Below are 26,663 nucleotides of genomic sequence, written 5' to 3' on the forward strand. Positions count from 1 at the left end.
GACCTTAGATGGGAAGGGGGCCTCAACGCTACCGCCCCAGGATCTCTGCAGTCGTAGCATGAGTCCTGGCTACGTGTTCAGTTCTCGAGATTTTCTGTGTAACTATGAGGGCTAGAGGCGTTTAGTGTAAAAAAACCCTAAAATTCAAAAGCTGTAATTCTGAGATAAATGTGCCCAGATGCTTTGAGATTCCGCTTCTGCTGTACGCGGCTCCTGAGAGCTATTCCGGCGTGCACCAGCAAATGAGCTGCGGTGGGCTGGGCGTGCGCTTGGGTGCGGTAACGGCGCTGCCACTGGCACCAACATTGAAGCTGCCTGCAGAAAACCCCTGCTCCAACAGTGACTGTGGATGGACACGTCTACTCTGAATTTCTGCTGTCCTAATTGCAACAGTATTTGCAACTCCATCCTATTCTCCACAGAAACAAAATCACTTCAAGAGCCGTAGAGCCCCTGAAGCTAATGTGTACCCCGTGGAGTGACTGGGTTTGGCCTTTGCAGAGCCACTTAGTCACACATGCGGATGTACTGCAAGTTAGAAGGAACAATGTCATTTTACTCATTTTGCCGGACTAAATAGAGAATTATTAAAAAATAGACCCTGAGAAACAGAACTCTCTTTTTTTGTTATTATCATTTTTTATTACCAACCGTAATCGGTGATTAATCTTCTATTTACACAATGTTTAAAGCAGATGCTATATTTTGGAGCCCCTTAGTGAAAACAATTCTGTACATGCAAGCCGATGCAGTCCCTTTTAAATGATTTATGAACAGTGATTATCTAAACCATGCTATTAATTATCGCACCAATTAATTTGTGCGGCTTTCTAAAGATAGGTAAGGCCTTTCACTTTGTTGATCTATGTGAATGTGAGGGACAAGCACATTTTATGAAAAACTGAGCGTGTCTGAGTAGCTGAGTGGTTGACGTGCCAGCCCTCTGGCCTGACTTCTGCTGGAGGTACATCAGTGACTCCTTGGAGCGAGGCGGAGCGGTGGGGCTCAGTCCCACCGCACGCTTTCAGCTCGTCACACAGAGATTAAATATGAACGCAGGTCATTTGCCTGTTAAATGAGAAAGCCAAGACAGAGCTCAGAGCAGAACGAGGGTCTTCTGACTGCCTGGACTGTATGTGGCATTAATCGTAAAAGCAGTTTTTCTCCGTGTATCTTCGATAAGGCTTTTCAGCTGTTATCTTTGCTGTCCGCTTGCCTAACACTGTCCTCATACCTCTTCCTGCTAGGTCCTGCGCTGCTTATACTCGTGATAGACAAAAAAATAAATAACCCCCAGGAATGAGATCACCCAAGTTCCTTACAGATCTTGGATCTGCAGAGGTGAAAGTCTCCTGTAGTATGCCGGTGTGTTACTCAGCCTCCCCAGACCGGTTAATTTTAAAGTGATCATTTAGCACTAACCTGGAAACGCACGACAGCCTTCAAAATCAAAACAATCTGTTTAGGCAGGTGGGAAATGAAACCAGTCCTAATGGCTATAATGGTTTTGAGTGGAGGCCCCAGGCCTCATTTTGTCTCTGATAGCAATATAATCTTTTATAGCGTCTGTGAAGTTTCCTAATAAATAAACGTTCCTTGTTCCTGGTGGTTGAAGATGCTGTACAGGTGCATCATGAAAGTGCATTGACAGACTGTCGGTTTTCAATTCAAGACCTCTTGTCAAGATCATTTTACAAGATATTTCAAAGGAGTATACAAGAAATAAAAAAAGCAATGTAGCTGCAGCAGGGATTTAGTAATAGATTCCCTCGCTGTCTGGGAGCTGTTAGGGATATAAGTTGCATCAGTTTTCCCAAATTCTTTCAACTCCATAATTAGCAGTGCTTGCAAATGTGCCCTTAGTTTGGCAAGTGGGGAGGGAATGAACGAAGGTAAGAAATATGAAGGACAGAGAAAGAGCAGCTGCTCCAGAATATTTTCTGTAGCTCCAGTCATTCCTCACTTATTCTCTGTCTTGGTTGTTTTTCCAGAACTGGAAATGGGATGAAAATAAAGAAGAGATGGATTCCTCACTTGCTAAAAATGCAGAGAAATTCCCTTTTCCCCTAGTTTGGTATTTTTACAAGTTCCCATTTCTGTTTAACTTCTCTGTGGGGACGAGAAACGGTACGCTTCCCTGCAGCTAAGGTCCAGCGTGACGGAGGGAGAAGCAAAATAGGAAGGCAACGGAGGGAGTTAAAATACCCATTTGATTATTGACAAGTTAATGGCTATAATGGTTTTCTGTGAAGGCCCCAGGCCCATTTGATTATTAAAAAGTATCGGGTAGGAAATTTTTCCTGCAGGGTTGTCTCTTGGTGCCTTGAACCCTGCCGTGGTGCGAGTCCTGCCTGGATCACCAACGTTTAAAGTTGCCCTCACAAAATCTGTGTAAATTGCTCTTCTTCCCTGGTTTATAGACGGACACAAAGACATCGATGTGTACTGAAATATTGCCCTCCCTTTTTCAGCCATGGGTGCGGCAAGGTGTGTTAGTCTGTAATACAGACAATGTGGCAGATTCTCTCTCGGCTTTATTTCGTTGCCTTGTCAGACAGCTGTGAATAATGTGTTCCTGCCCTTATATACTGTCCACACTTAGAACGCTCAGAAATCCAAAGTTGGTTTTGTATTAGGAACTTCTATAAATATCTGATCCCGAGGGGCAGCAGAACTGTAGCTGACAGCAAGCATGAGTAACCCCTTAAAATCATCTTAATGGAAAGTTTAAGGGTTGTGAATAATCCTGTTAGATGAAGGAAAAAAAGTGATTTATCTTAAAAAAATTTAGAGCAGATGCATCATTTGAGTAAGAAACCAGTGTGCCTGAATTAGAAATGTCATAACTTCAAACAAACTGAGTCAGTAGTTCAGAATGAAGTGACATAGCTTTTAAAGGAAGGCAAGCAACACTGCTTTCCCAAAAGCAATTGGGAATACAAATTGTGTACACCTAAAAATAAATAGTATGAAGTATAAACATGTGAAATAACATAGAAATAGGAAGAGAAGAATATCCCCCTCTGCGCAAAAAGAAATTGAATTTCATCTGTTAGCTTTGGAACACAAACCCTGTTTTCTTCAGAAAGGATGCTGGCGTTGCGGTGGGGACACACTTTTCCCTGCTAGATTGGCCTTGGAAGATCCTTTGCCTGAGCTGCTGCAGAGTGAGCCCATATTCTGCTCTTCACATGCAGTTCAAGCTCCCTTTTTATTGATGGCAGCCTCTTTTATCTTTTTACCAGAACTATACGTTTCTAATAATACTGCGTATCGGCTTAGACGCTACACCGAGAATTATGTACCTAAAAAATAGGCATTCTATTCAGTTTGGTAACTGGAAACAAATGGTCTTTTGCTCGTGGTACTACGAGCAGATACCTGAACTGAGGGTGCATATTGAGCGTTTCTGTTTGCTTATGTTGCAGTATGACACAGAAGCCCCAAGGAGGCCTAGCGTGAAAGGGACGGCCAGAGGTAGCACTGCTTTTAGGCAGAGGACGCACCATGTAACCTGTGTCATTCCTGCCAGGCAGTAGTCAACCCCGCTCTTAAAGACAAGCTCCACGTTCCCCCCCAAAGTCTGCTCTCGAGCTTGGCTGTCACTGCCACTAGAAATGCGCACCTGACGTTGAACCGGGGTCTTCTGATCGTGTCCGCCCTGAGCAAGCAGAGCGGCCCGTCCCCTTCCTCGCTGCAGCAGCCTTTGGTACAGGGCGGTTATCATGTCCCCCCTCCGTTTTTCTTTTTAACGTTAAACAACCCCAACTCGTTCAGTCTGTAATTAATGACAGTCCCTGCCCCAAGCAGCTTGGTAGTGGGCCCGATCAGCCTGATGTCATTACTTCACCATGACAATTTTCTAACTAACTCCATGTGATATTCCATCTGTCTGACACTATTAAAAACTTTTTATATAGCCCTTATTATTGTAGTTGCTGAGCTCCCCGCAAACATCACAGTGAGGAAGGGAAGTGCTGTTATCCCACCGAGGCACAGACAGACCATGACCTGCCAAGATCACACAGCGAGTCTTATCAGAGAATTAAACGTAGGTCTCTCAAGTCCTTGGCCAGCTCTAGCTGTATGGTATGTTAATGGGGAGAATCAAGATGCTCCTGAAGTGGCAGGCAGATAGGGAAAGTATGAAATTGTATGTGAGAATTTTATTATTTTTTAATAAAATCTCACTTTATTTTTAATAAAGGTAAGATTATGGGCATGATACCCCAGAAAAAAGTAGTTAAGTACCACGGTTTTTTTGGTTCCTGTCTGAAGTAATTTAATAACAGCACACTTACACCTTGTTGTTAGTCAGACATAGCTGAGAAGCCATTTAATCCTCATGCGCCAAGAAGTTTGCAGTTAAATTCTGTGTGATAAGTGTTAAGTTAAAGCACTAGCACATGGGTAAGGAACCAAAAGTTACATGAGTGGCCTTCAAGTTTGTTTCCCAGAGCTTGCTGCTGTGTGATTTGCTTTCTACTTTATATTGAATAAGGGGTGTGATAACGGGTGGCCCACCAAAGGCATCTGAAAGCCCTACCTGGTCTTCAGCAAAGAGAAGCATTCTTGTTTTAGCCTTCAAGCAATACAGACTGCCAGGAGCACGTACATTTTTAGCACTGCACACGTACGCTAATTGAGAACGAACCTTTTTCATCTGTGCTGTAGATAGATGTATATAATACCTTTTTGGCACTTTCAGAGCATAACCGTTCTGATCGTGAAAATACCAAGACAACGTTAATACTGCTAAATCTGATTTTGCTCCTTACAAATGCAGTGCAGCAAGAAGGGGAGAGCAGAACCACCTTAGTTTTTGCTTGAGATGATTTCACTTAGTCCCAGATTAACTCTTAAATCTTGGTTTATTTAAGTCACTGAATATTTTCCTGTAATGTGCACAGATTATATTGTAAAATCTCAGCAAAGGTCAGTTTAGAACCTTCTAAGCAAATAAACACAAAATAAAAGAAAAGGCATTGGAACTGTTATCTGTCTGAGAGCTTAACAAAAGGTATGCTAGCTTAATTTGAGCCAGGGGAGCTGGATGGAGATTGTGTTTAACCAGAAATGCTGGCAAAAATATGCTTCAGTAGAGCCAGAACCACATGTGGCCATTCCACTTTAATTGTGCTTGTTTTAAAAGATAGGTCTTTAACATTTACCCTCTCCGTGCTTGCTGTCTCTTTATGAACTGAAAATAAAAGCTCCCCAGGCAGTCATACTAAGACCTCAAGCCTAAAATTTTTCAGCTGAGTCAAAAGCAAAACCTATGCTGAATCTGCCCCACGCATTTTTTGTAGCCATAAGAAGACTGGACTTCTCTGCTGGTTTTTTCCCCGAGTCCCCAGGCCAGTCCTAACCCAGGGAAGGAGTGTTTTGATATTAAATGTATCTCTTGGTGAGGTCAAAGGCAGTGGCAGCAGTGCTACTGGTTCGAAGGCAGCCTGCTGTAATATACTACAAAACCCGAAAGTACGCTCAACAATAACAAAAGCATTAACCGCTGACCCACAACTTGGTGAAATTCAATCCCACCATTAGGCAAACATGAAAATGAGATCCCAGAGGAAGGAAGGTTCAGATGTTCAAGACCAGAGAAATTGGGTGAGGAACACAGACGACGAGATGGAAGTTGTTGCAGACTGAGGAGAGAGAGGGGGAGGCTGCCAGTTCAGCGGCAGGATCTTTTAATACCATAAATTTCAACATGCACTTGGCAGTCAGTGTTTTTGCTCCACCTTGGAACAAAGCAAACTAAAACGATTTGTAATAAAGATTTTAGGGACACATTTAACGTGGTATAATTTGATTTGCCAGGGCTTGCCTCAGAGCTTCGTATTTCCAGATTTGCTTTAAGTTAGATGCTTGTGTCAATGTGTAGGTGCTCACTGCAGGGCTGGAACGTTACGGGAACCAGAAAGAGCTAAGCACCCAAGTCCGACTCGGTTTTATCTTGTGTCAGATGGTTACAGATTTGCACCACTGTAACTAAGAATATTTCAGTGAGAGTCAGATGCCAAACTCAGGAGCACCCTAGAAGATACCAGTCATAAATCCCGGGTGTTTCAGTCGCGAGCCGTGGCAGAAAGCTGGAGACGGGGGCACTGGCCATGCGCTCTCTCAGTTGTTGTTATAGTGCATTGCTTTTTTCCCCAGAACACCCTCACTGCAGACGACCGTTCTCCTGAAGACGGCTTCACCCTGAACCCCGAGGACCGAAGAGAATACCCTGATCTCCAGGCTGCCCACCGGCCGTTCCCTAAGCAGCGATTCAGGCAGGAGAACGGGCATACGTCCTTGCAAAGAGATGGACCCAGATCTTTCCTCCTGGATCTCCCAAACTTCCCTGACCTGTCAAAAGCAGATATCAATGGGCAGAATCCCAACATTCAGGTACAAATTTATGTTAATGTGTGATTTTTTTATGAGCTGCACAAAATTATTTTACTGAACCAAGAGAACTTTCAGCCTGGTTTCCATGACATCCAGTCAGAACACCCTGTCTCTCTACCGATAGCACCAAAAGAGAATGTATATAATATCGTATAGTAGTATAATGTAATATATAAAATACATAATACGCTTTTTGTATTAAGTGAATGCACAGATTTCAATTTTTTTCTGAATTTCTTTTTGGATATTGTTGATTGCGTAACCATGGGTATCAATATAGACCTATATTATGATACTAAGGCCATCTTTGCTATTGCCATTTTAGAACAGTCTCTTCATTGATATTAAATGGGTATTTTAAATCCTGTTTTCAATTCCCTGTTGCAAAATTTGTTTGTGAACAGATTCTCTTTTGGTATGCTATTATAAAATGCAACCATCCCTGAAGAACAAGTCTTTAAGTTTCAGTTCCAAATGTGGTCCTCTGTATGGAACCAAGACTTAAAGTTAACTTCTGCGGCAGCTGCCTGGAGTAAAAAAAAGTTGTCTGCAAGAGACTTTGTTATATGTTATTCCTCGAACTGTTCTTGGGTTTGGAATGGCCTCTTAGAAGCCACTTGCATCTTGAAATTTCAAGGATTAGAAGGAGGAAAAAATGAGTGATTTGTTTTTAGTTCAGAGCCTTAAAGCAAAGTTGGCATTAATAAGCAGTCTTTTCTAACCAAAACAATAAATTGAAATATTGTTCTGCCTAAGATGTGCTTATAAAAATAATACACTAATAGATCTGGTTTTCTGGTTAAATTAATTCCTGGCTTCTTGTAGTCCCCCAGCCCACAAATTACCATCCTTTTGATATATCTAAGAAGTACGTACGTAAAGATATAATAGATCTGTTGGTGAGAGACCAACGTGATCGGGCGAGAACAAGCTGTCTCCAAGTTGACACTCCATTACATCATAGATGGCTTGCAACCTTAAGAAGCCTAGCAGATTTGGATCAAGCGCGGGTCCAATATTTGACGGGCCAAGGTAGTAAACATGTTCAACATGTGGTGACTGTACGCATCCCTCACGCTAGGAGAAGCCTTCCAGAAAGCCTTGGGAAGGGAAGGTAGGGAAGCTGTAGGGGCCCCAGATTGTGGCATGAGGTAAACAGTGTAACATCATTGCTTGAACAGTATGTAAACCGCAGAGGAGGACAGGAGGAAACAAAAGCCTTCTCTTGGTAACAGCATTTAATGTTTAGACCCAGGGAACAGATAAATGAGATGGAAACATTTCCCTGGCTGGTCTTTATAGTAACTGCTTCTGCTATGACCTCTTTTTCCACCACCTGATCTTGGAAATGTGTCAGCCAACTATGTCAGCAGTTTTGGTGGACTCTGAGAACTGAGAAGCCTAGCCTGTAAACGGGAAAACATTGGGCAACATTAATCCCCGGGCTCTTGTGCACAAGGATCAGCTCTTTCAGAAACAGGCTCCCTAAGCCCGCATTATATTTAGTCTGCTTACTTAGATGCATAAATAGGGATATACGAAGCTTCTGTAAGTTCCTGGTTGACAGTCCTGCAGCAGGGTAGGCCTCATGGAGATAAAACTCCCATTAATTCATTACAGAGCCAATGAAAGTTTATTTCTTTGCCCGAAGGTTGTAAAAGGTCGCCTGCTCTTTTGGGAAAACCAGGATTATAGTGAATTCTTGCTTGTTACGCAGTACTGTACTGACCTGAATGGAAATAATGACACTGTTGACTTGCAAATTTCTCATCAGCTCTGTGGCAGGTGAGAGCAGAATCGATACTCATTTTTCTTGTGGCACAATGGCTGCGGGCTCCGTAAGTCACAATCCTGGGGGTGTTCATTTAAAAGTCCTCCTAGGACAGTGAGCTTGGAAAGGAGAAAAAAGCCTGTGTGTGTTAATCTAGCATGACGGCCACATTTAATTCTCGGAGACCTACAACTTCTTTTCCCTTCTACTAGTACAAACCTGCATAGACCAAAAATAGCATTTTTAAGGGAAATTATGCATGGAAATTTAAAAAAACTAATAGAGAGACATAAAACTCAGCCTGAAAAAAGCAGATCAAAAGATACTCCAGTGAGTTCTCTTTACGGCCATTCCTTCTCTGGTTTCCTGTGAGGCGGCAACTGCTGTATCGCGCCCTGGTTGTGTGCTCTTTTGGGGGGAAGTGGTGGATATCAGAACACCGTCACAGGAATGCAGAGAATAACGTCCCCACGTGCTGCTGTATTTATCAGCTGATAATCAAATATAAGTATAGTGGACTGTCTTCTAGGAAAACCTCAGAAACAAGAGTCGGAGCTGCAGTAATCCAAACGCTATTTGGCTCTCTGCATGCAAGACCAGGATGACACTTACTGGTCTGTCTGTGGCATTCTAGCCTTGTAAAATCTCCCGTCATTTCAGGGGGCATTTTATGCTTTAGCATTGCTTCCACGCTGGTTGTCTGAGAGTAACTGCAGTAGCTGCTGTTGAGCAAAGGCTGGCTGCTTGTTTTGCGGTATTTTGTTTTCTTCTTTTTTGTCATTTTAATAATTCTGTCAATGCCTGGAAGACTTCTGGATGAGAAGGCGATTACAAAAACTGATCACACTTTTTCTTTGGATTTCCTTTCACAAGTGGAAAATCCCTTTTGTGTAGGTTTGCACTCACTTGATGAACTAGCCCAGGGATGCCAATGCGGACCCAGGGCAGGGTTATTACATATAAGACGGAATTGTTCTTACCCCTGAGTAACAGAATGCAGTCACGTGGGAGGTGTATAGGAACCTGCTTATTTTCCATTTCTGATGGGTTTTTCTCGTGTGTTCCAACCAGCCTTCTACAACCTCTCAGCTCTTCTCTGCAGCCGATCCTCTGTTTGGAGCCAGATGCTTCCACTTGCAATTGAACTCTTGCTCTTGTCCCTCCCCATTTCTTTTTACTCCTGGTTTCCCAGGCTTGTGTACTGTAACAGGTAGTGTGCTGCTCGCTGCTGTCCCACTGCTTAGCCGCTTTCCTAGCAGTGCTTGACACCACGACAAATGAGCAGAAAAGGGAAAACTCCTTACTGTTTGTTGGGCAACGGTATTTTGTTGATATTAATGCTCTTCAGAGAAACTGAATCTTGATCAAGCTTCACAACCAGTGTACCTGAAACACAGCTGAGTGAGTTCCAGTTGCGATGGATGTGTTAAACATTTTGGATGAGGTGGCAGGTTCCAAGTAGAAACTGTGCAGCGTTAGGTAGGATTCCTGTCCTAAAAATATGTTGATGTGCCCTGGAAAACTGAAGTAAATCAGTATATGATTAAATCTGTTGTGGTTATTCTCCTCTCTTTGAGTCACGGGATTGGTAATAATTGATAGGAGTCATTTTAAGCCAGAAGAAGTTAATGCTACCTGCTTGGTGATGTGTTGTCTTTATCATTTTGTGTGAGGCCTGCAGGCCATATCCACCAGTCATGCCACTCCGGTGCTGCTGTGTTATCTTTATTGATGCTCTTTGATATCTCTTCAGTTTCTGCCTTCTCTTGAAAACACATCTACACAGAACCACCCACTCCAGGAACATACACAACTACAGAGAAACAAGGCTGCACGATCTGCTTTTAGAAAAGAACTCTAGACTTCAAACCAACTCTTCTTCGGGTTCATCCATGGCCATTTCCCTCACCTCCATCTATATCACATGTCACTTTTAACACATTTTATTAGATGTATTTTTTTAGGTGGCATTTATATTTGTCATTTGAAGCCGCTGGTTTCACTGCACTGGAAAGCAACACCCTCTCAGTATCGTCACAAAAGACTCAGCAGTATCTGTAATACTGAGCTCTGACCAGTGCATCTCATCCCTAACCTAGCACAGTAAGAACTGGAGGGCTCCAGGAGTGCTTATTTCTTGTAACGCCATTATGGCTTAATAGTTTAAGGTAGTAGCAAAGCAATTGTCCCTATCATTAAATTAAGACCCAGAAAAGCAGAGAGCACGTGTTCATTTTCTTGGTCCTCGGGCTGGGTCTGTACCGTGGCGTAGTCCCCGCTCCCAAGACCATCTCCCCGGTCAGCAGGCCTGTGTCGCTGTGCTACCTGCAGCACTGGAAGCACGGCGTAGCCATGCCGGCAACTAGCTAGTCCTCTTAGCAAGCTGGAGAGACTGGTCTAGGCAGAGCGGGGTGCCAGAGGGCCACGGTTAAACCACTTCCAGTACCAGGGCTGTTATTACCTCTGCACAGATTTCTTAATGTCATGGTGTAACGAGAGCTCGCTGCAGAGTGCAAAATTCAGAGCGGGGTTTCGGACCAGATTTTTAATTCTGGGGTTCAGTTAGGCCCACCAGAGAGTGCAGCTAGGATTCATGATGTTAAATACAACTTTCTGTGTTTGAGTCACGTTGTCGTCTTTGCTCCCAGCAAATTTTGCGAGTCCTTCGCTTTTCTTTACATCAAGTCCAGAAAACTGTTCTAAGTGAGCTGTCATGGCATAACGGGCAGTAAATCGGTGTCACTGCTGATATCATTTTAACTGAAGTTGCTATGTGGTGTGAACATAAATTTACCATTTCAATGTCTTATAATGTACTCATTTCTGTTCTGCTATTATAGTTACCTCATTGCTGACTTGCACATATCCACCTTTACAGAACGGCAAGCTCTGCATTGCAAATTTGCATCAGTTGCATGAAAGAAACAGAGGACAGAAATGTGGTAGAATCCACTGCTTGCACAATACTGCAAATGTACTTCTTCCTGAAACATAATCTTCCCGTTGCTTAGGGCAATGTTTACGCCATTACAGTGAATTCAGAAACATCGTCTCAGTAAACAGGATGAAGTACACAGAACTTTTTGTGCGCTCCAACAGGCAGGGAAAATATTTATCTTCTGTATATTTTTGGCCAGGAGAAAACTGGATGTTGGTGTCTCAAGACATCTGTGCTTGATACACTTGTTTCATTAGGAATTGACTGCAAATCTGTTGTTTTAATGTACCTATGCCAATTGTTTTTAACAATTTTTAGAGGAACATCCTTATTTATAGCTCACACAACCATAAAAGAAGTGGCTTCATTTTACGTTTGAATACTTCTGGAGATGATTGTGGATTTATACAAGAACAATGTTACCACAGACATTTTGAGATGCTTGAGGAAAAAAATAAATAATCTTTATAGTTTTGATAATCACTGGAAGAAGAAATCAGAGAAAATTAAGTCTTTAAAACAGTCCCCAAGATAGAAGTACTAAACCAAGTCTATTTTTTAATTTTTGAGAGAACATGTTTTTGTTGGAGTAGCTATACAGCATGAAAGCTTTTCCAGAGCTGCTTTTAAATGCCCGTTTTTAATTACTCTAGTTCTAGATCTGATTTCTTTTTTCCTTTTTATAAACAACCCCCAGTACAGATACCAATCAAACAAGATACATGTTTGTGTATCATGTATATGTATACGTATAGTCATGGGCTAACGTTGTTAAGGCTATCTGTAAGAACTGGGAAGAATTCAGTGAATGCTAATTTTTCAAAATTTTAGACTGGGATAGGGGAGCAATTGCTCACCCGGAGCAGCAGCCGCTTCCCACACCTCTGCCCTAACTTTTGGGTCATACCGCAGAGGGATTACTGGGATTACTCACTGATTTCCTCCCTGCCTCTGGAAGGTCCATGAGAGTTAAATGGGGCTGGCAGAACATAGCTGAGTCCCTGAAAACAAACAGAACTAGAGTCGATTGAAGCTGGGTTTTTTTTTAATTTCCAAGAGTGGCAGTTCAGACAATCCCAGGATTCGTTTATAGAATTTCTTTCAGTCTATGTTTTCTATGCCACATGTTAAGAAAACAACTTGGTAACCAAAGCTTAAAACAGCGGAGGGAGGAATATAGGTGTGTGTCAGACTACCGCATGGGATTTTGCTTTTATTATGTTCGGTTTTTAAATAGGCTGTGTGTTGGAAAACTCATTTGAAAGGCCTTTGTAATAAGGTAGTAAAAACAGCCCAAAGAGGGATGTCTGATTGCACAGACATGTCTTGAAAGGAAGCCCGTGGCAGTGCTGTTGGAGGTCTGATGAGGTCTCACGAGCCTGAAGTTCGTGCGTTAGGCTTGCCGCTCTTCCCCGGTGCAGCACATAGCTCAACAGAAGTTCCTCTGTCCCTACAAACCCTCTTTTGCTTAAACTGACTTAGCATGCTGAATACGTATTTTAAATCAGATCCCTGTGATTTCTTCAAACTGTACCTGGCTGAAATAACGTGAGTTCATTCTGACTCACTGTCGTATAACTACAGATTGCCAAAGCAAATGGAATGATTATCAAGTGCTCCCTGTCTTTTTTTTATGAGATAGATTTTTTTCCCCCCACTTTGCTGAGTCATTGCTTACAAAGTTAATGTGGTCTTAAATATACTTGCCACCGAAGTACTAGAGTCATACTGTTTTTCACATGGGCAGTACCAAAGCCCTGCGACCGGCCAGCAGTGCACAGTGTTAGCCGCTCTGTAACACCATTTCCTTTCACTTATTGTGAAAACTCTGTTTTGCTTGGATAGATGCAACAATTTTGAATCCCTGAACTAACCCTGATGTTTTCAAACTTATGAAATCCATTTTAATTCTCGGTCTGTAGAAACTGAGGTTTAATGAAGTAATCGTTCCAATTCCATATTTAGTCTGGGAGTAAAATCTCTCTTGTGTAAAGATGCTATTAGGCTGACAACTGCGCTTTCCCTCACTCTTGCTTTTTCTCCCAGTGGAGCTTCTTAGTAGCCTCAAAGTTGTTTCATTTCAATGGCTTGGTCTACGGTCAAATGCAAAGCATGAAATAGATGCACAATCTCCTTTCTCCAAAAAAGGATGCGTGGACAAAGTCTTGTCTGTGCAGCTGTGTCTGCAGCTACCAAGCCATGGCAGCAGTTCTGTTTTGTCACGCTCCCCTGTGGATCGCAGGTAGCTGAAGAAACACGGACACTCTTTCTTTTTCTTGTGTGTGTCTTGTGATTTTACTAATAACAATTGTAAAAAACTAAACCTTTTATCCAAAATGCAAATCCATAGAGCCATGTAAATGACTTTTAGCGTATTAGTACGTTATTCTGTTTTTTCTGGTTTTGCACAAGCCAATTTTCATGGAGTACTGTCTTGAAAGACTGCTTTGTAAATCTATAAAACATGAAGAACACATCCGTATCTATTAAACATTATGGGTATATCTGATAGTCACTTCTGCATTATGGTTGTTTAGCCAGTCCAATGTAATCACTGAACCACATTAGCATGAAGCATCAGAGTATTTTATGATTTATCTGTGGCCACGCAATGCTTGCATGACTCATAGAGCCAAGGTTTCTGATGGCCAGTTCCTATTTCTACCTAAATAGGCACCGATATGCACACACAGTATTTATCCAAGAGTTTCAAAATTACACATTGTTCAGCACAGAAAAGGGGTAATCAAGGGTTGTTCCTACGTAGAATTATATTTACATTCATGATGTCTGAGAGGGAATTGGGCAGCAAACCTTGAATCTTGGCTCTGGGCTTCTGTAAAAACCGTAAACGGGTTGTATGTCATTATACTCTCCAGCACAGAACGAGGACCTACTGCAGAGGGCTTCGCAGCAAGTGACTTACTCGGCGAGGGCTGAAAGAGCTGCTGGCTCTCACCACCGCGGAGCACGGTTTCATGTAGCGATGGTAGCGATGACGGCCCACGCCGATGGGCGATGGCAACACCGGTGCTGCGGGGCGGCCGTGCGAGGGGCTGGGCGGAGCTGCCGCTAGAGGGCAAGGCAGATGCAAACCCGCAGAGACCCGGGGCTCCGCGTCTTCCACCTTGGCACTCGTGGACATACTTAGCCCTGTCTTGAGTCAGTCCTTGGAACGGGCTTTGCACGCTTCATGCTTGCCTCAAATTCAGCCTCAGCGTAATTAGCGTAACAGATTTGGTTTTCTTTTTCCTGGTCATGTATGTTGGGGTTTAAACATCTTTTCCCCATAAGGCAGAAAATTCTGCTGTGAAGGTTTTAGGCACAGCATGGGTTATTATTTTGTGCGGGATTTTTCCTAGCCTTTGTTCCAAGGTCTGATTCAGCAGAGGTAGCAGAAGGAATCACTCAGCTGCTGCCTATCTCTGGGCTCAGCAATCCGCATATGGTTTACAACATGCGAACCCTACAGTATTACACAGCCCCTTTGCAAGGCAACACCAGTCATTTGTCTTCGCTGTATAGAAAGTTTGCCCCTGACGAGGAGGAGATACTGACGGACAGGCTGGTCTGTTCTGAATCCCACAGGTTACCATTGAAGTGGTGGATGGCCCCGACACCGAGACAGACAAGGATCTGCAGAAAGAGAGCAGCAAGCCTAGCTGGCCAGTCCCGTCACCCGACTGGAGAAACTGGTGGCAGAGGTCCTCCACCTTGACTCGCATGAGCAGCGGCGACCAGGACTACAAGTATGACAGCACTACTGAGGACAGCAACTTCCTAAACCCTCTCGGTGGGTGGGATAGTCATGCACCCAGTCACCGGACATTTGAGTCCAAGGAGCAGCCAGAGTATGGTAAGTTTGCGTTCCAGGCCTCTTATGGGCATCCTGGGATTGTAAAAATGAGTTTGGGGGAAATGAGAATGGTGAGGCATCGCTGAAAGTAGGCCAAGCAAAATAGAATTTTTCAACATGTGGCTTTTGTTCATCAGCTTTTAAATACAAATCTGTGCAGATGCACAAGCTGTACTGTGGTAGCTGCATTCCACTAGTAAGTCTATAATCTTGAAAATCATACCAGTTATCCCATAAGAGGACCTTTTTTTTTAGTCCTAAGTGTACTTTTTTTAAAAGCAAAGGAAACAAGGTTTCATATTTATTTTTAGAGTAAGGATAAGTACAAATTTAGAATCGTGCGGTGGTTTGTGAACCAAAATATAATTATTGGATAAATAAGCAAGATCTAAAATGTGGTAGTATTTGGTGGATACACAAATAAGATGAATTATGTTGGTGCATGTGTGGGGAGTGGCAAATGCAGCAGGAACATTGTGTATTTGCGTGTGTAATTCTCTTCCAGATGTGTCATGGCGAAAACAATTGTTTTCAGCTTGTTGTATGAAACAGTTGCACAAACTAAAAACAGAGAGGAGCTACAGTTATTCACTGCCCCAACGGGCTGTAACTATCCACGTGGGAATGACTCAAGGGAGGTGAACTATACCTGCTCAGAAGTAGCTCAGAGCCTCTTGGATTTAAGTTGTATGTAAATACAGAAGATTTTTAGTCAGGGCAGGGTTTCAGAGCCACCGTACTTTTACCCTGGCATTTCTGTTGCGTTCCCTAGATACTGCAGAGCGGCTGTCATGCACTGATTCAGTCTTATTTTTCCCCTGGTTTCATTAACTTTAAGTCCTAGAGCCTTAACAATTGAGAGAGGCTTTTCGTGGAATGGCGTATTTAAACACATACATGTGTATTAAATTTTGTGGCCAGAAGATTAAAGTCTATACCTTCTTTTTGCACCTGCCTTTATTTGTGGGCACACTTTATTGCCAAGAATTCATATATTAGGTAGTTATTCATTTAGGTAAAATAAAATTGCTTTCACAAATAATTGTGGTAGAAAAAAAATAATACGAGTTACAAATATAAAAATAGGAAGAACAGGTTGAGCTCCAGCTTAACATCTAACACGGTATATTTAATAGTAGATACTGTGTGTTTCATAACGCAGTTTAAACACTAGGTAGGTAGACCTAAAAATTATTCTAGAGCTCCCTGCTGTACACTAGAGCACCCTACTAATTGGAAAAGACTCCTGGCCTTCTGACTAACCTGAAATGTCGTGTGCCGTCGGCCTTGGCCGGGAGGATGTAGCAGCAGGTCCTGCCCATGTGGGGCTTTTATGCTGGTTCCACCCATTGACCTGGTCACACATTTCACGGCTCTGTATCTCCCTTGTCCTGCCCCTGCCAAAAAGCACCGCAGGGCTCTGCCTGCCCTTGCTGGGCCTCCCAGGCTGGGCTCTGACAAGCATGGTGCCTGCTCACCCTCCCGCCTCCTCGCCAGCCACGGGGAGAAAAAAATTCAGAGTTGGAAAAGAGCAGGGAAGGAGAGCAGGGCCAGGGAGAGAGGGCGGATCGCGTTTTTCCTAAGACGTCTTACGCCTCTTCAGACTGCTGTAGTGCCCGCCTGTTGGCAAATCCCAGAATCGCGGGTCTTTGCAGACAGGCAGTAGCCATGTTCCCACCCACATCACACCGTGGACACCTGATTGAAGTGTGGTGGCCTCCCCATCGGTGGCAGTGTAAGAAAAGGAGGAGAAGCACAAAAGGTCCCTGTCACAAGGAACTCGCATCTAGGCAGCTGGCGACGAGTAAGATATATAACCTTCCCATACTCCTGGCAATAAATGTTTAATAGCACCCCACAGAGTTGTCGTCAGTCATTACATATGGTACAAATCAAGTTACGTGTTCTACTAACCAGCTCAGGAAGCCCACAGACAGCATGGCAGTGGTGGGGGAGCGGGAACCGCGTGTAGCACAGAGGCCAGCGCAGGCAGGGATCTGTCCCTGTGTCTTGCCTGTACATACGCATTCAGCCTATAGCTACAGAGCGGGGCTGGCTCAGAGTCACTAAACCTGATTTTGGTTTGCTACCGGTGCTGGTTTAAACCAAATGAGAAAAGACTGCAAGTTATGAGCGCACGGTCAGTTAAACATCTCCTGTAGCTTGCAGAGAAATCCATTAAGCCAGACATTTCCTAGCAAGAGACAACGCTCACCTGGGGAGGCCGGTGGGAAGGCAAGAAAACTGGGATTGGTTGATGGACTCCAGTTGGTGGCCTTCACAAGGTGGGATGTGCGACAGTTAACTCGGCAAACAACGGAGACTGGTTCTAAGGGGTTCGGATACTCAGAGTGGCACCGAGCCATGGCGGGGCAGACTTGGTATCGTTTGCCCTTGGCTGTCTACCAGAAGAGAATAAAGTTCTGTTTTGTTTTCAGAAGGTTCCTGCTAGTAAAGAGTCAGATTTGATGTTATTTAATAATTCACATGAAACACTACAAATTGCATGTTGTTCTGGGTGCAAGATGCATATGCGGTTCCCTATATTCATGGCAGTATTCCTGTAATATCTGTTTCCTGTTCAAAGGACTGAAAAACAAAATTGCAGTTTTCACACATGACCCTCAGCCTCCCATAGTCCAACATTCATTGTGTCCTAAAAACTAATTGAGTATTGTTGTGCTACCACGGTGTGTTTTGAAAAGAAGAAAAAGAAAATTTCATTTATCCTGTGCCTGATTAGTCTGTGGTCAGAAAACATATTCCTGTATACAGGGAAATTATGCGAATAGATGTGTACTGTTAGTTCATGACCCAGCTTTGCAGCTGAGGATTCTCAGCTGCCAAAAGGTCAAAAGAGAAAGGAAATATTTTTTCAAATAATGTTGCATGCATTTCCCCGAGGAGCATCAAGTGTGAAAACCATTTAAACAGCAGGCTTACGCCTGGCATTTAGCCCGAGCTTCAGGTAGAGACATCTGGATTCCATTCTTGTTTTGCCTTCTTAATAAAAAACACTACACAGTAGTTTGGGGTAGTAGGAGTTTTGTTTCTTCATTTCCTTCCTCATCTTTGTTCTTACGCAGATTATATTGATGGTGAGGGAGACTGGAGCCCGTGGTCCCTTTGTAGCGTCACCTGCGGGAGTGGCAATCAGAAGCGGACGAGGTCCTGCGGGTACGCCTGCACTGCCACGGAGTCGCGGACCTGCGACAGGCCCAACTGCCCAGGTGTGATCATGTTCACGTGAACTTCTGCTGTCGGAGGGGAGCGGGGAGAGGCGGTCGAGGGCGGGGAGGAGAGCCCTCCGGTACCCAAAGCCCAGGGCCCCTTTCTTCCCTGGCTAGGTAAGAGTTTCGGTGGGAAGAGGCACGCTGCTTTTCCAGGCCATTTATGAAATGGCAGGTTCTTTGCTAGTAATAATACGCTGCTAGATGCGGTCTGCTATCCCCTGGGACTTAAACGACAAATACAGGCTTTTTTTAGGGTATGGCAGTCGCTTTTGTGCACAGTACGTTTTGTATTCCAAAGGGTGTAATCTACTCTCTTGAAACAAATTTGTGTTAATTTTAGAATTTCAAAACAGCTGTGCTGACTGTTACCTCAGTGAGCGCATGTTTTGCTGTGCAGTGAACGGGCATGCCTGCGTTGTGAACGAATAGCTCCTCCCCCAGTTCTGTGGCTTATAAGTTTTGTGCCTAATGTATACAGAGTTGCTTTAAGACCCCATGTGTATTAATATGAAAAAAATACTTCAAATACCTGCTTTGCGTTTCACTCCGGAGATTTTGAGTTCATTGGGCATTAAGCTACAAAATTTCCTGTCCTAAAAAGCGAATGCTAAGGTGGAAATGTCATCTCTGTTTCATTACACGTTGCTTGACAATTGGAGAATTATAAAACAGCAGGTTTGGTCCTGCAACAGCTGCGCACAATGAGATGAAGGAACGTATGGTTTTGGCTTGAATGTATTCAGAAAATATGCCAAGGAGCCTGCCTTACATTAGCTCCTACCCGGCTACAGTCATTGACATTTAAATGCCAGTAACGGAGATGTCCTTACCATCATGCAGTTTTCACTTTGGTGAAAGCGGGGCTGAGCACTCAAACCTACATCATAAAAATTTAAAGCTGCTGTGGAAAACTTTCCCATTATGTTCTTTAAATGCTGCTGTGCGTTTGGATTTAGGCAAGTTTGTAACGCAGTGATGCCGTAGTTGCCACAATGCATGGGATATGTGCAATTTCATTACTTGCCAAGGTCGGAGAGAAGTAAAAACACATGCCGTGGTGGTATGCGTTTCACCGAGTTTACTTAATGACTCAGAAAGGCAGAAATCCTTAAACTGGAGGTCAGTTTTTTTTTGATGGGAAGAAGTGAAATAAATGTCAGCAGTGCTGGAGAGAAGACTTAGGAGCCTCAGTGAACGAGTTGGAGAGAAGTTTCTCACTCGCAGATAGATGCATGCGTCCATGGCAAGGTAATGGCTGCTAGGCAGTTCAGGAGAAAAATGTTTCTGGATGCTCTCATACATCCTAAAACCTCAATAATAAGGAGTTAATTCCAGAAGAAAGCATGTAGCCCCCAGTTATATTCTCCAGTATTTATTACCAGCTAGCATCAAACAGTGGCAAACTTGAAAGAATATATTATGTCATATAACAGACCCCCAACGATCAGCAAGCAAAATATATTCACTCTTTGAGGCTGTGCTGACATTTTTAAAATTACAAGGGCAAAGCTCAGCTTCTGCTGTTTATAATTCCAGCAGTGAATTACTGCCTTGTAATGAGTACTTGGGTATCTATTATTCTGCAGCTACTGCTGGAGTTAAGGCAAAACCCTATGATAATTTTATTGAAAAGCTGCCTGAGGCTGTTTTGAAGCTTTGCAAGCCACTATTATGCCCCAGTTCAGGAGATCAGGAGAAAGTTCATTGGCAAGAAGATGGATGGTGAACAGACTTCATTATTAACCGTATAGTTATCACGTATTAAAGAGCTTTCTGCCCTCTTTGGAGGTCTTTAATTCAATGGAGAGGAAAAAAAACCCACAAACCTGTTCAAATGCTTCTTTGAAGAGACATTTGTTTTCAGGCTACATCAGGGAACCATTAGGCTGGTAGGTAGGCCAAACTAAAGCAGCAATGAAAGGATGTTTACTTTGGCAAGATCAATTAATACATTTTCTGGCAATCCGTGTTTCTCTCTACTGATAGCAAACACTTAACTGGAGGTTGTTGGAAGATCCTGATATTTCAAGATTTTATTTGATTTTATTTGCTTGCTCTAGGCAGTAGGGGATGGGATTGAATGGAGAGGTTATGTATCTCTCGCCTACTCACACCTTTCAACTCCCTAGCAGTGGGAGAGACCAGCAAGCGCCAGTCTTCTTGTAACAACGGCAATATTCTTCCTTGTACTTCCTGAAAATGGTTGCCCACATACGAGGCACGTCACTCTGTTTTAGAAAGTGGCACCGAGGCTGTTTCCTTTAGACATCCCATTTTACCCGGGGCTTTAGTGCTTCCATTAGGACACTTGTTTTTATCCTGTCAGTCCCTTGTGATACATGCTCTGGAGAAGATGCTGGTCACATAAAGCTGACCAGGTGGCTCCTGGTGAAGTGGGTGCAAAGCTCCGCCCTGAATTACTGGGAGATGCTGGCAAGCCTTGCATCAGGAAGAGGAGGAACAAAATTGGTTCCCTCGCTGCTGTCCCTGCGCTGGGTTCGTAACTGACCAGTTTGTTGCTTAAATATAATCTAAGCTCTAAAACTTAAAAGCTTTTGACCTTTGGGCTAAGCTCTATCTTCCTAACACCACAGATTTCTTGGTCATTATACTTCTACATGACCGCTCCCTCCGGGAGCAACTTCAGATTACTTCCCTGCCAAACAAAAGCACCTTGCAGAACTGGGGAAGGAGGGCACGGCAGGGAGGCAGCTGATTGCATTGTGTTTAATAGGAAAACACCACCACCCCTACCATGTGTTTGTCTTAGGGATCGAAGATACCTTCCGGACGGCTGCCACAGAAGTGAGCTTACTTGCAGGAAGTGAAGACTTCAACGCTACCAAACTGTTTGAAGTTGGTAAGCAGCCTCGTCAATCTTTCAGTAATAGATAAGGGACTTCCTTAGTTTCCTGTTTTGACTCTTGCTGTGGGCCCAAGATCTTGAGTTTACTATTTAAAATGTCAGTAATAATGGCCATTTATTATCTTGCTTAAGTTTACAATCTGAACCTTAGCTTGCTTCTGTCATAGAATCTTTCTCCTCTTAAGTCTTAGCAAATTTCTGTGCTTCTTTCATTATAAAATGGTGATTCTCTGTCCTGGTTCAGACAAGAGCTGTAAGGCTCCACACTAATGGGAGGGGAAAACAAATCAAACGCTGTTTAGCATTTTGCTGAAATAGCCTTGAATGAAAGATACTATAAAAGCATTTTAGGTACAGCTGTCACATTAAAAAAAAAAAGACAACGGCTTTTATGAGCATGCATAGCTTTTGTCACTGTGCGTGCTGCAGTGGAGCTAGCCAAAGTAATTTTATAGGGCATGACTTGATACTGATCTAGCTAAAACTCAGCCCAGCCTCTATAATGTTCTGATTTCATCCCTCCAACGAAACCATAGTGTGGCCACTCTTAGACACTGGATGCTGAACTAATTGGATAAATAATGTAATCCAGCACCTCCCTCCTATGGTGGTAGAGCACAATAGTTAATGACAGCCAGGATAGGACTCTTTAAGGAGAAAGATAGAAAAACAGGACACAGATCACTAAGTAAATATTTTGCAAGAATGTTTGCTGTAGGAGTTTTAGGTCCCAGTCTTTGCCTTACTCCAGAGTCCTGTTAAGTAAGTAAGTGTGGAGCAAGATGTGCAGGTTTTTTTGAAAGCCCGTAGCATGATACGGGCACCTTAAATAATGTTTTAGGTAGGAGACGTTTAAACGGATTCTCCCAAGACTCTTGCAAAATAATAAAGCACCGATATTAATTACGCTACTAGTCTATAAATCTCTTCAGTCCCAGCTGTAAGTCATGGCTCTGGTGCCATTAAATCCTCCTAATGTACAGACACTCTGATATTCCATCACATATGCCCTTTTAGAATCTGAATCACTTTTGGCTGCATTTGCCAGCTAAGATGTCAGTCTCCACGTTTGAACTACAGCTGCTTGAAATACCTCTTTGGGAAGACGGAGACCAAAACAGAAAAAAGAAAGACTGAATTAGGGCTTAATAATGAACTTCAGAAAAAGTAATCCAGGCCTTGCTTGCCATCTCGGTATTTCTAGCGTCATGAGAAACTTAATCCTTCAACATCTGAATCTGCTGTTCTTACAAGGTGAGTGTGTGGACTAGGGGTTTAAGCTGGAGACAGGCATCAAATCACTGTGATTTTCCTATTTTAGTTCTGTCACTTGTAAACCCACGACAGTGTCTCCTGTGCTGCATGGAGATATCGGCAGCTTAATTAGAATTTGCCAGGTAGAAGAAACGTCGGAGATTCTCACTGGCATGGTGCTGGACTGTAATTCAGACTAGCACTGCCTGAGGCCCTAAAGACAGTCACACATGCGATTTCTTTAGCTGACAAGACAGCACATGAACACATTGCAGGCAGGCAGGCAAGCTTTGACCGCCCTTTCTTTCCTAAGCAAAGCACTGGTGCTGAACAGTTACGCTTTACTCATTTGTTATCACTGATCATACGAACTGGGATGCTGCATAATGTATCTGAAGTTTCCATTTCCTGCCCTTAAACAGATACTGATAGCTGCGAAAGATGGATGAGCTGCAAAAGCGAGTTCTTGAAGAAATATATGCACAAAGTGGTCAATGATCTTCCCAGCTGCCCATGCTCCTACCCCAGAGAAGTCGCCTACAGCACTGCCGAGATCTATGATCGAATTAAGAGGAAGAACTTTCGCTGGAAAGATGCAAGTGGTCCAAAGGAAAAACTGGAGATCTATAAGCCCACTGCACGATACTGCATCCGCTCCATGCTCTCTTTGGAAAGCACAACGCTGGCAGCGCAGCACTGCTGCTATGATGATAATATGCAGCTGATTACCAGAGGGAAAGGGGCAGGTACACCAAACCTGATCAGCATCGAATTCTCAGCAGAACTCCATTACAAAGTGGACATTCTGCCTTGGATTATATGCAAAGGTGACTGGAGCCGATACAATGAAGCACGGCCTCCAAACAATGGGCAGAAGTGTACAGAAAACCCTTCCGACGAAGACTACTACAAGCAATTTCAAGAAGCGAGGGAATACTGAGAAGATTTTCCTGCTCTTCAGACACAAGATAGCATTCGTTTCCTGGATGCCAAAGAACTGATAATGGCTGCTGCATTGTCTCCCTGACAGGGGTTGATCAGTTTCTTTCTAATGAATGTATATAGTTGTAATATAATACATAAGTATTTTTCATAGTGTGTGTAATTTATAAACACATAGCGCTCTATCTCACACACACCTATTTTTACATACAGACATACATAAAACTTGTCCTGGTAGGATTTTATACTGCAATAACGTTCATTTAATTATGTGCATTTCATTTTATTCCCCAACTGTAACGTAAGTGGGGGGGGGGGGGGCAGCTGCCATCACCATCAGGCCCCAAAGCCCCAGCTGAGGAGGGCACATATTTAAAAGTTGTTATAAACAATAGGATTGAAGAATGTACTCTTCCATATGGGAATGGTTTACAAGATTAATGCACCTACAGCATCAGTTTTCTCTATAATTGATTTCATGACTAGTCATATCCAAGAAAGGAAGAATTTTTTTTTGGAAGGGCAATAGTCAAAAGTGAATATAGACTAGCAATTTTTTCTTGGAATTCCTCCTCTTAGCTCAGGTCTTTGCAGTCCTTCAGGGGTGGGCTTGCAAGGAGACGTAGCTGTGGTTTTCCTACAGAGCAGAAAAAGTCCCGGTGCAGTGGTTCTGCAGGAATTACAAACAGCCCACGCCTGGAGACATCTCAGATATGGAGCTACCGCTGTCAGGGCTTACGTCTTACACTGGGGAGCAGATCTCCAGGGCAGCTACCTGTAAACTAAGGATGCCATAAGTCTTTGGAGGAGTAAGGCCAGAGAAGGAAACCATGCCAAAGGAAAAAAAAAATCAGTTACTTCCCAATTTTTAATATGAAGAGTGTTTAGATCTGCTTGTTTCTTTCTTTCTTTTAAGAAAAGAAGGAACTTTATTTTTTTAAAGAGCAGGAAAAGCGGAATACGCATTTCTAAGTTCCCTGAGATAACAGCATGCAGCCAGCCCTTTTCCCCCATTTATCATACACTGAGTGCACAGTGTCCTACAGAAGAAGCTGTTCTTTAAGGAAGCTGTCTGGGAGGAACTATTGGTGAGTTAAAATGTCTTAATTTTTTTAAAAAGCTAGCATTATTTTTGTAAAGTATTTATTGAATTGTAACAATAACTCACATGCGGGATAGGTCTCTAACATGAAAGGCTTCTGTAGATGGAACTTGATTGCCACGAATAAGACTGTTGTTAGGCAAAGGTTTTACTTCCAAATTTTTATAAAGTGCAAGTTTACATACATAATCCTGTAATTAAGCAGCCAATACCTGCATTCTTATGAAAGATAAAAATTACACCATGGGTAAATAAATACTTACAGTTCCATCCTGTAAAAGGCTGTCTTGCTGCAAGTCAATGTCTTCATTTGGAAAACGAAGGCTAAGCGTTACTAGAGAAGTGCCTATTTTGGGTTATGTGGCCTGACACACATATGTGCACTGCATGCGGAACCTCACACCGCGGTAAAGCCCATCTTGCATTGCAGTCGGTCTTAGCTAAAAGATTCAAGACAGCCACGAAAGACAATTCCTTCTGCTAGATACATACACACATAAACGCTGTAGAGCTTTTCCCTAGCTCTGTTGGCCTTTCGGGTGCTGGTTGATGGCGACTTCCTGGACAGACGTGTGCACGGTCCCCCCCAGCATTAACATAGGCATAATCAGTCCGCCGAGTCTGGGAAGTGTCAGGCTTGTGTTGGTCTGCCCAGGTGGTGCAGAGCGGGGGATTAAAAAGCAGCCTGGGCCTTGGACACCCGCTCTGACCCAACATCTGGTGCATACGCTGCGAAGGCTCTCCCCAGATCTGCCAGAGCTAGTCTGACAGGCTGCAGAGCCTTAGCGCTGTACACACGCTCCAGGTTTCCAGAAACACAGCAGTCCAGGCAAAGCTCCTGCACATGTGCAACAGCGACCGACCTGCTGAGGTAACTTCAGTGGCTGGAAATCTGGGCCAAGTCATCGGATCTTCCCAGATGCAGGCTCGAGTTGGGGGGGGGGGGGGGGAGACGTGGCTATATTCTAGCGCTAGCTGGTAGTAACAAAACGTGGTTAGTTGAGCAAGAGGGTAAACATGGGGATCGCCCCTTAATTTTTATAGAAACCAGGTTTTGTAAATTCTTGCAAGGTCATAAGAAGGAGCCACTAGCTGGCGGAGCCAGTTAAATTGACAGCAGATGGATGAACAGCATAAGCAACGCCAGGATCAGTCAGTTAATAGGGAAGACAGGTATTTTCTGCAACATGGGGAGAAAGCTCTGCTTTTTACTTGTCGTAGCAGTGTGGGGGGAACAGCAGTCTCAGGTTTCTCTGGGAGGGCGGTGAGAGGGCAGTCACAATTCTTGAAATATAAAACACATCCCTGCAGTTCATGGATTAGTAAATTATGGTGCGATTGAGAAATGCTACTACACCATTAATACTGAACATAACAAATAAAGTGTCAGGGAAGAGGAAAAATTATTCTAATAAATGAAATGACGCACAAAGTTTCAAGTGTTACCACTCATAATTTGCCAAGACTAGAAACTCCGAGGGAGCCCAGTAACCACTGATAAGGACCTACCAGATTTTTCACAGGATGAGTCCTGGAGCACAGAGAGTATTCGCACTTCTGCAGTCTTAAGCAACGGTCTTCATTAAAAACAAAGTCAGTCCTGTTTTACAATAAACTATGATCAAGTCAGGGCTGGGCTGCTTTTTTTTTCTTTTCTGTTTTCTTTATCTCCTTCCCAGTGACTAAAATTGTACCTGGAGTGACTTTGTGTAGCAGTCCTTAGCAAGGTGCTGGAGTTTCCCATGGCCAAATTTGGCTCAGTCGCATAAATATACAGCTCTTCATATGAGAATAAGACCCGAGGAAGGGTTTGTGGTCTTGCGTTCTTAGGCACAGGCCGGTAGTTAGAAGAAGCTGTTATGTTTCTAAGTTACCCCAGAATGGGCATATTGGAAGACACAACCAAAGATACGAGGGGGATTGAAACAAGCAGAACTAAACAGGGCTCGTGGTCTCCACACTGAGAAATCCCCAGAGTCCCCCACCAGTAGCCATCCTGCTCCCCAAAAGGAAGCTTAAAATACAGACTTGGAAGCAACCTCTCCGTACTGGAGCAGGTCCATTTACCTATTTCTCATCAGCAAAGCCAGAGGAGGGTGTTTTCACCTCCTGGCCTCTCATTCCTCTGCACTACCTTTCTCTTGGGCAAGCATAGCTGTTTGTGCAGCAAAAGGAACCAGTCAAGTCATCCAAGTTATTTTTAACCCCGATCAATCAACAGATACCGATTACTGCAGGGCTTTAGAGTCGAGTTGGCGGGAACGCCTTAAGCTGGCACCGCTGCTGAGAAATATGTGTG

The 26,663-nt window shown here is 43.5% G+C and overlaps 1 protein-coding gene across 1 annotated transcript in view; it reads left to right on the forward strand.

The window, feature by feature from the left end:
- ISM1 (isthmin 1) overlaps positions 1-23,260 on the forward strand; it is a gene marked incomplete at both ends in the record, with an annotated part of 38,509 nt that extends 15,249 nt beyond the window's left edge. Inside the window, 5 exons of the mRNA XM_082307750.1 lie at positions 6,166-6,402; positions 14,700-14,967; positions 18,054-18,197; positions 20,971-21,060; positions 22,743-23,260. Coding sequence (XP_082163876.1) covers positions 6,166-6,402; positions 14,700-14,967; positions 18,054-18,197; positions 20,971-21,060; positions 22,743-23,260 — 1,257 coding nt within the window. The remainder of the gene's footprint in view (positions 1-6,165; positions 6,403-14,699; positions 14,968-18,053; positions 18,198-20,970; positions 21,061-22,742) is intronic.
- Positions 23,261-26,663: the final 3,403 nt, after the last annotated feature.

The sequence above is a fragment of the Platalea leucorodia genome (genome assembly GCF_965183815.1).
Source record: "Platalea leucorodia genome assembly, chromosome: 3".
NCBI lineage: Eukaryota > Metazoa > Chordata > Aves > Pelecaniformes > Threskiornithidae > Platalea > Platalea leucorodia.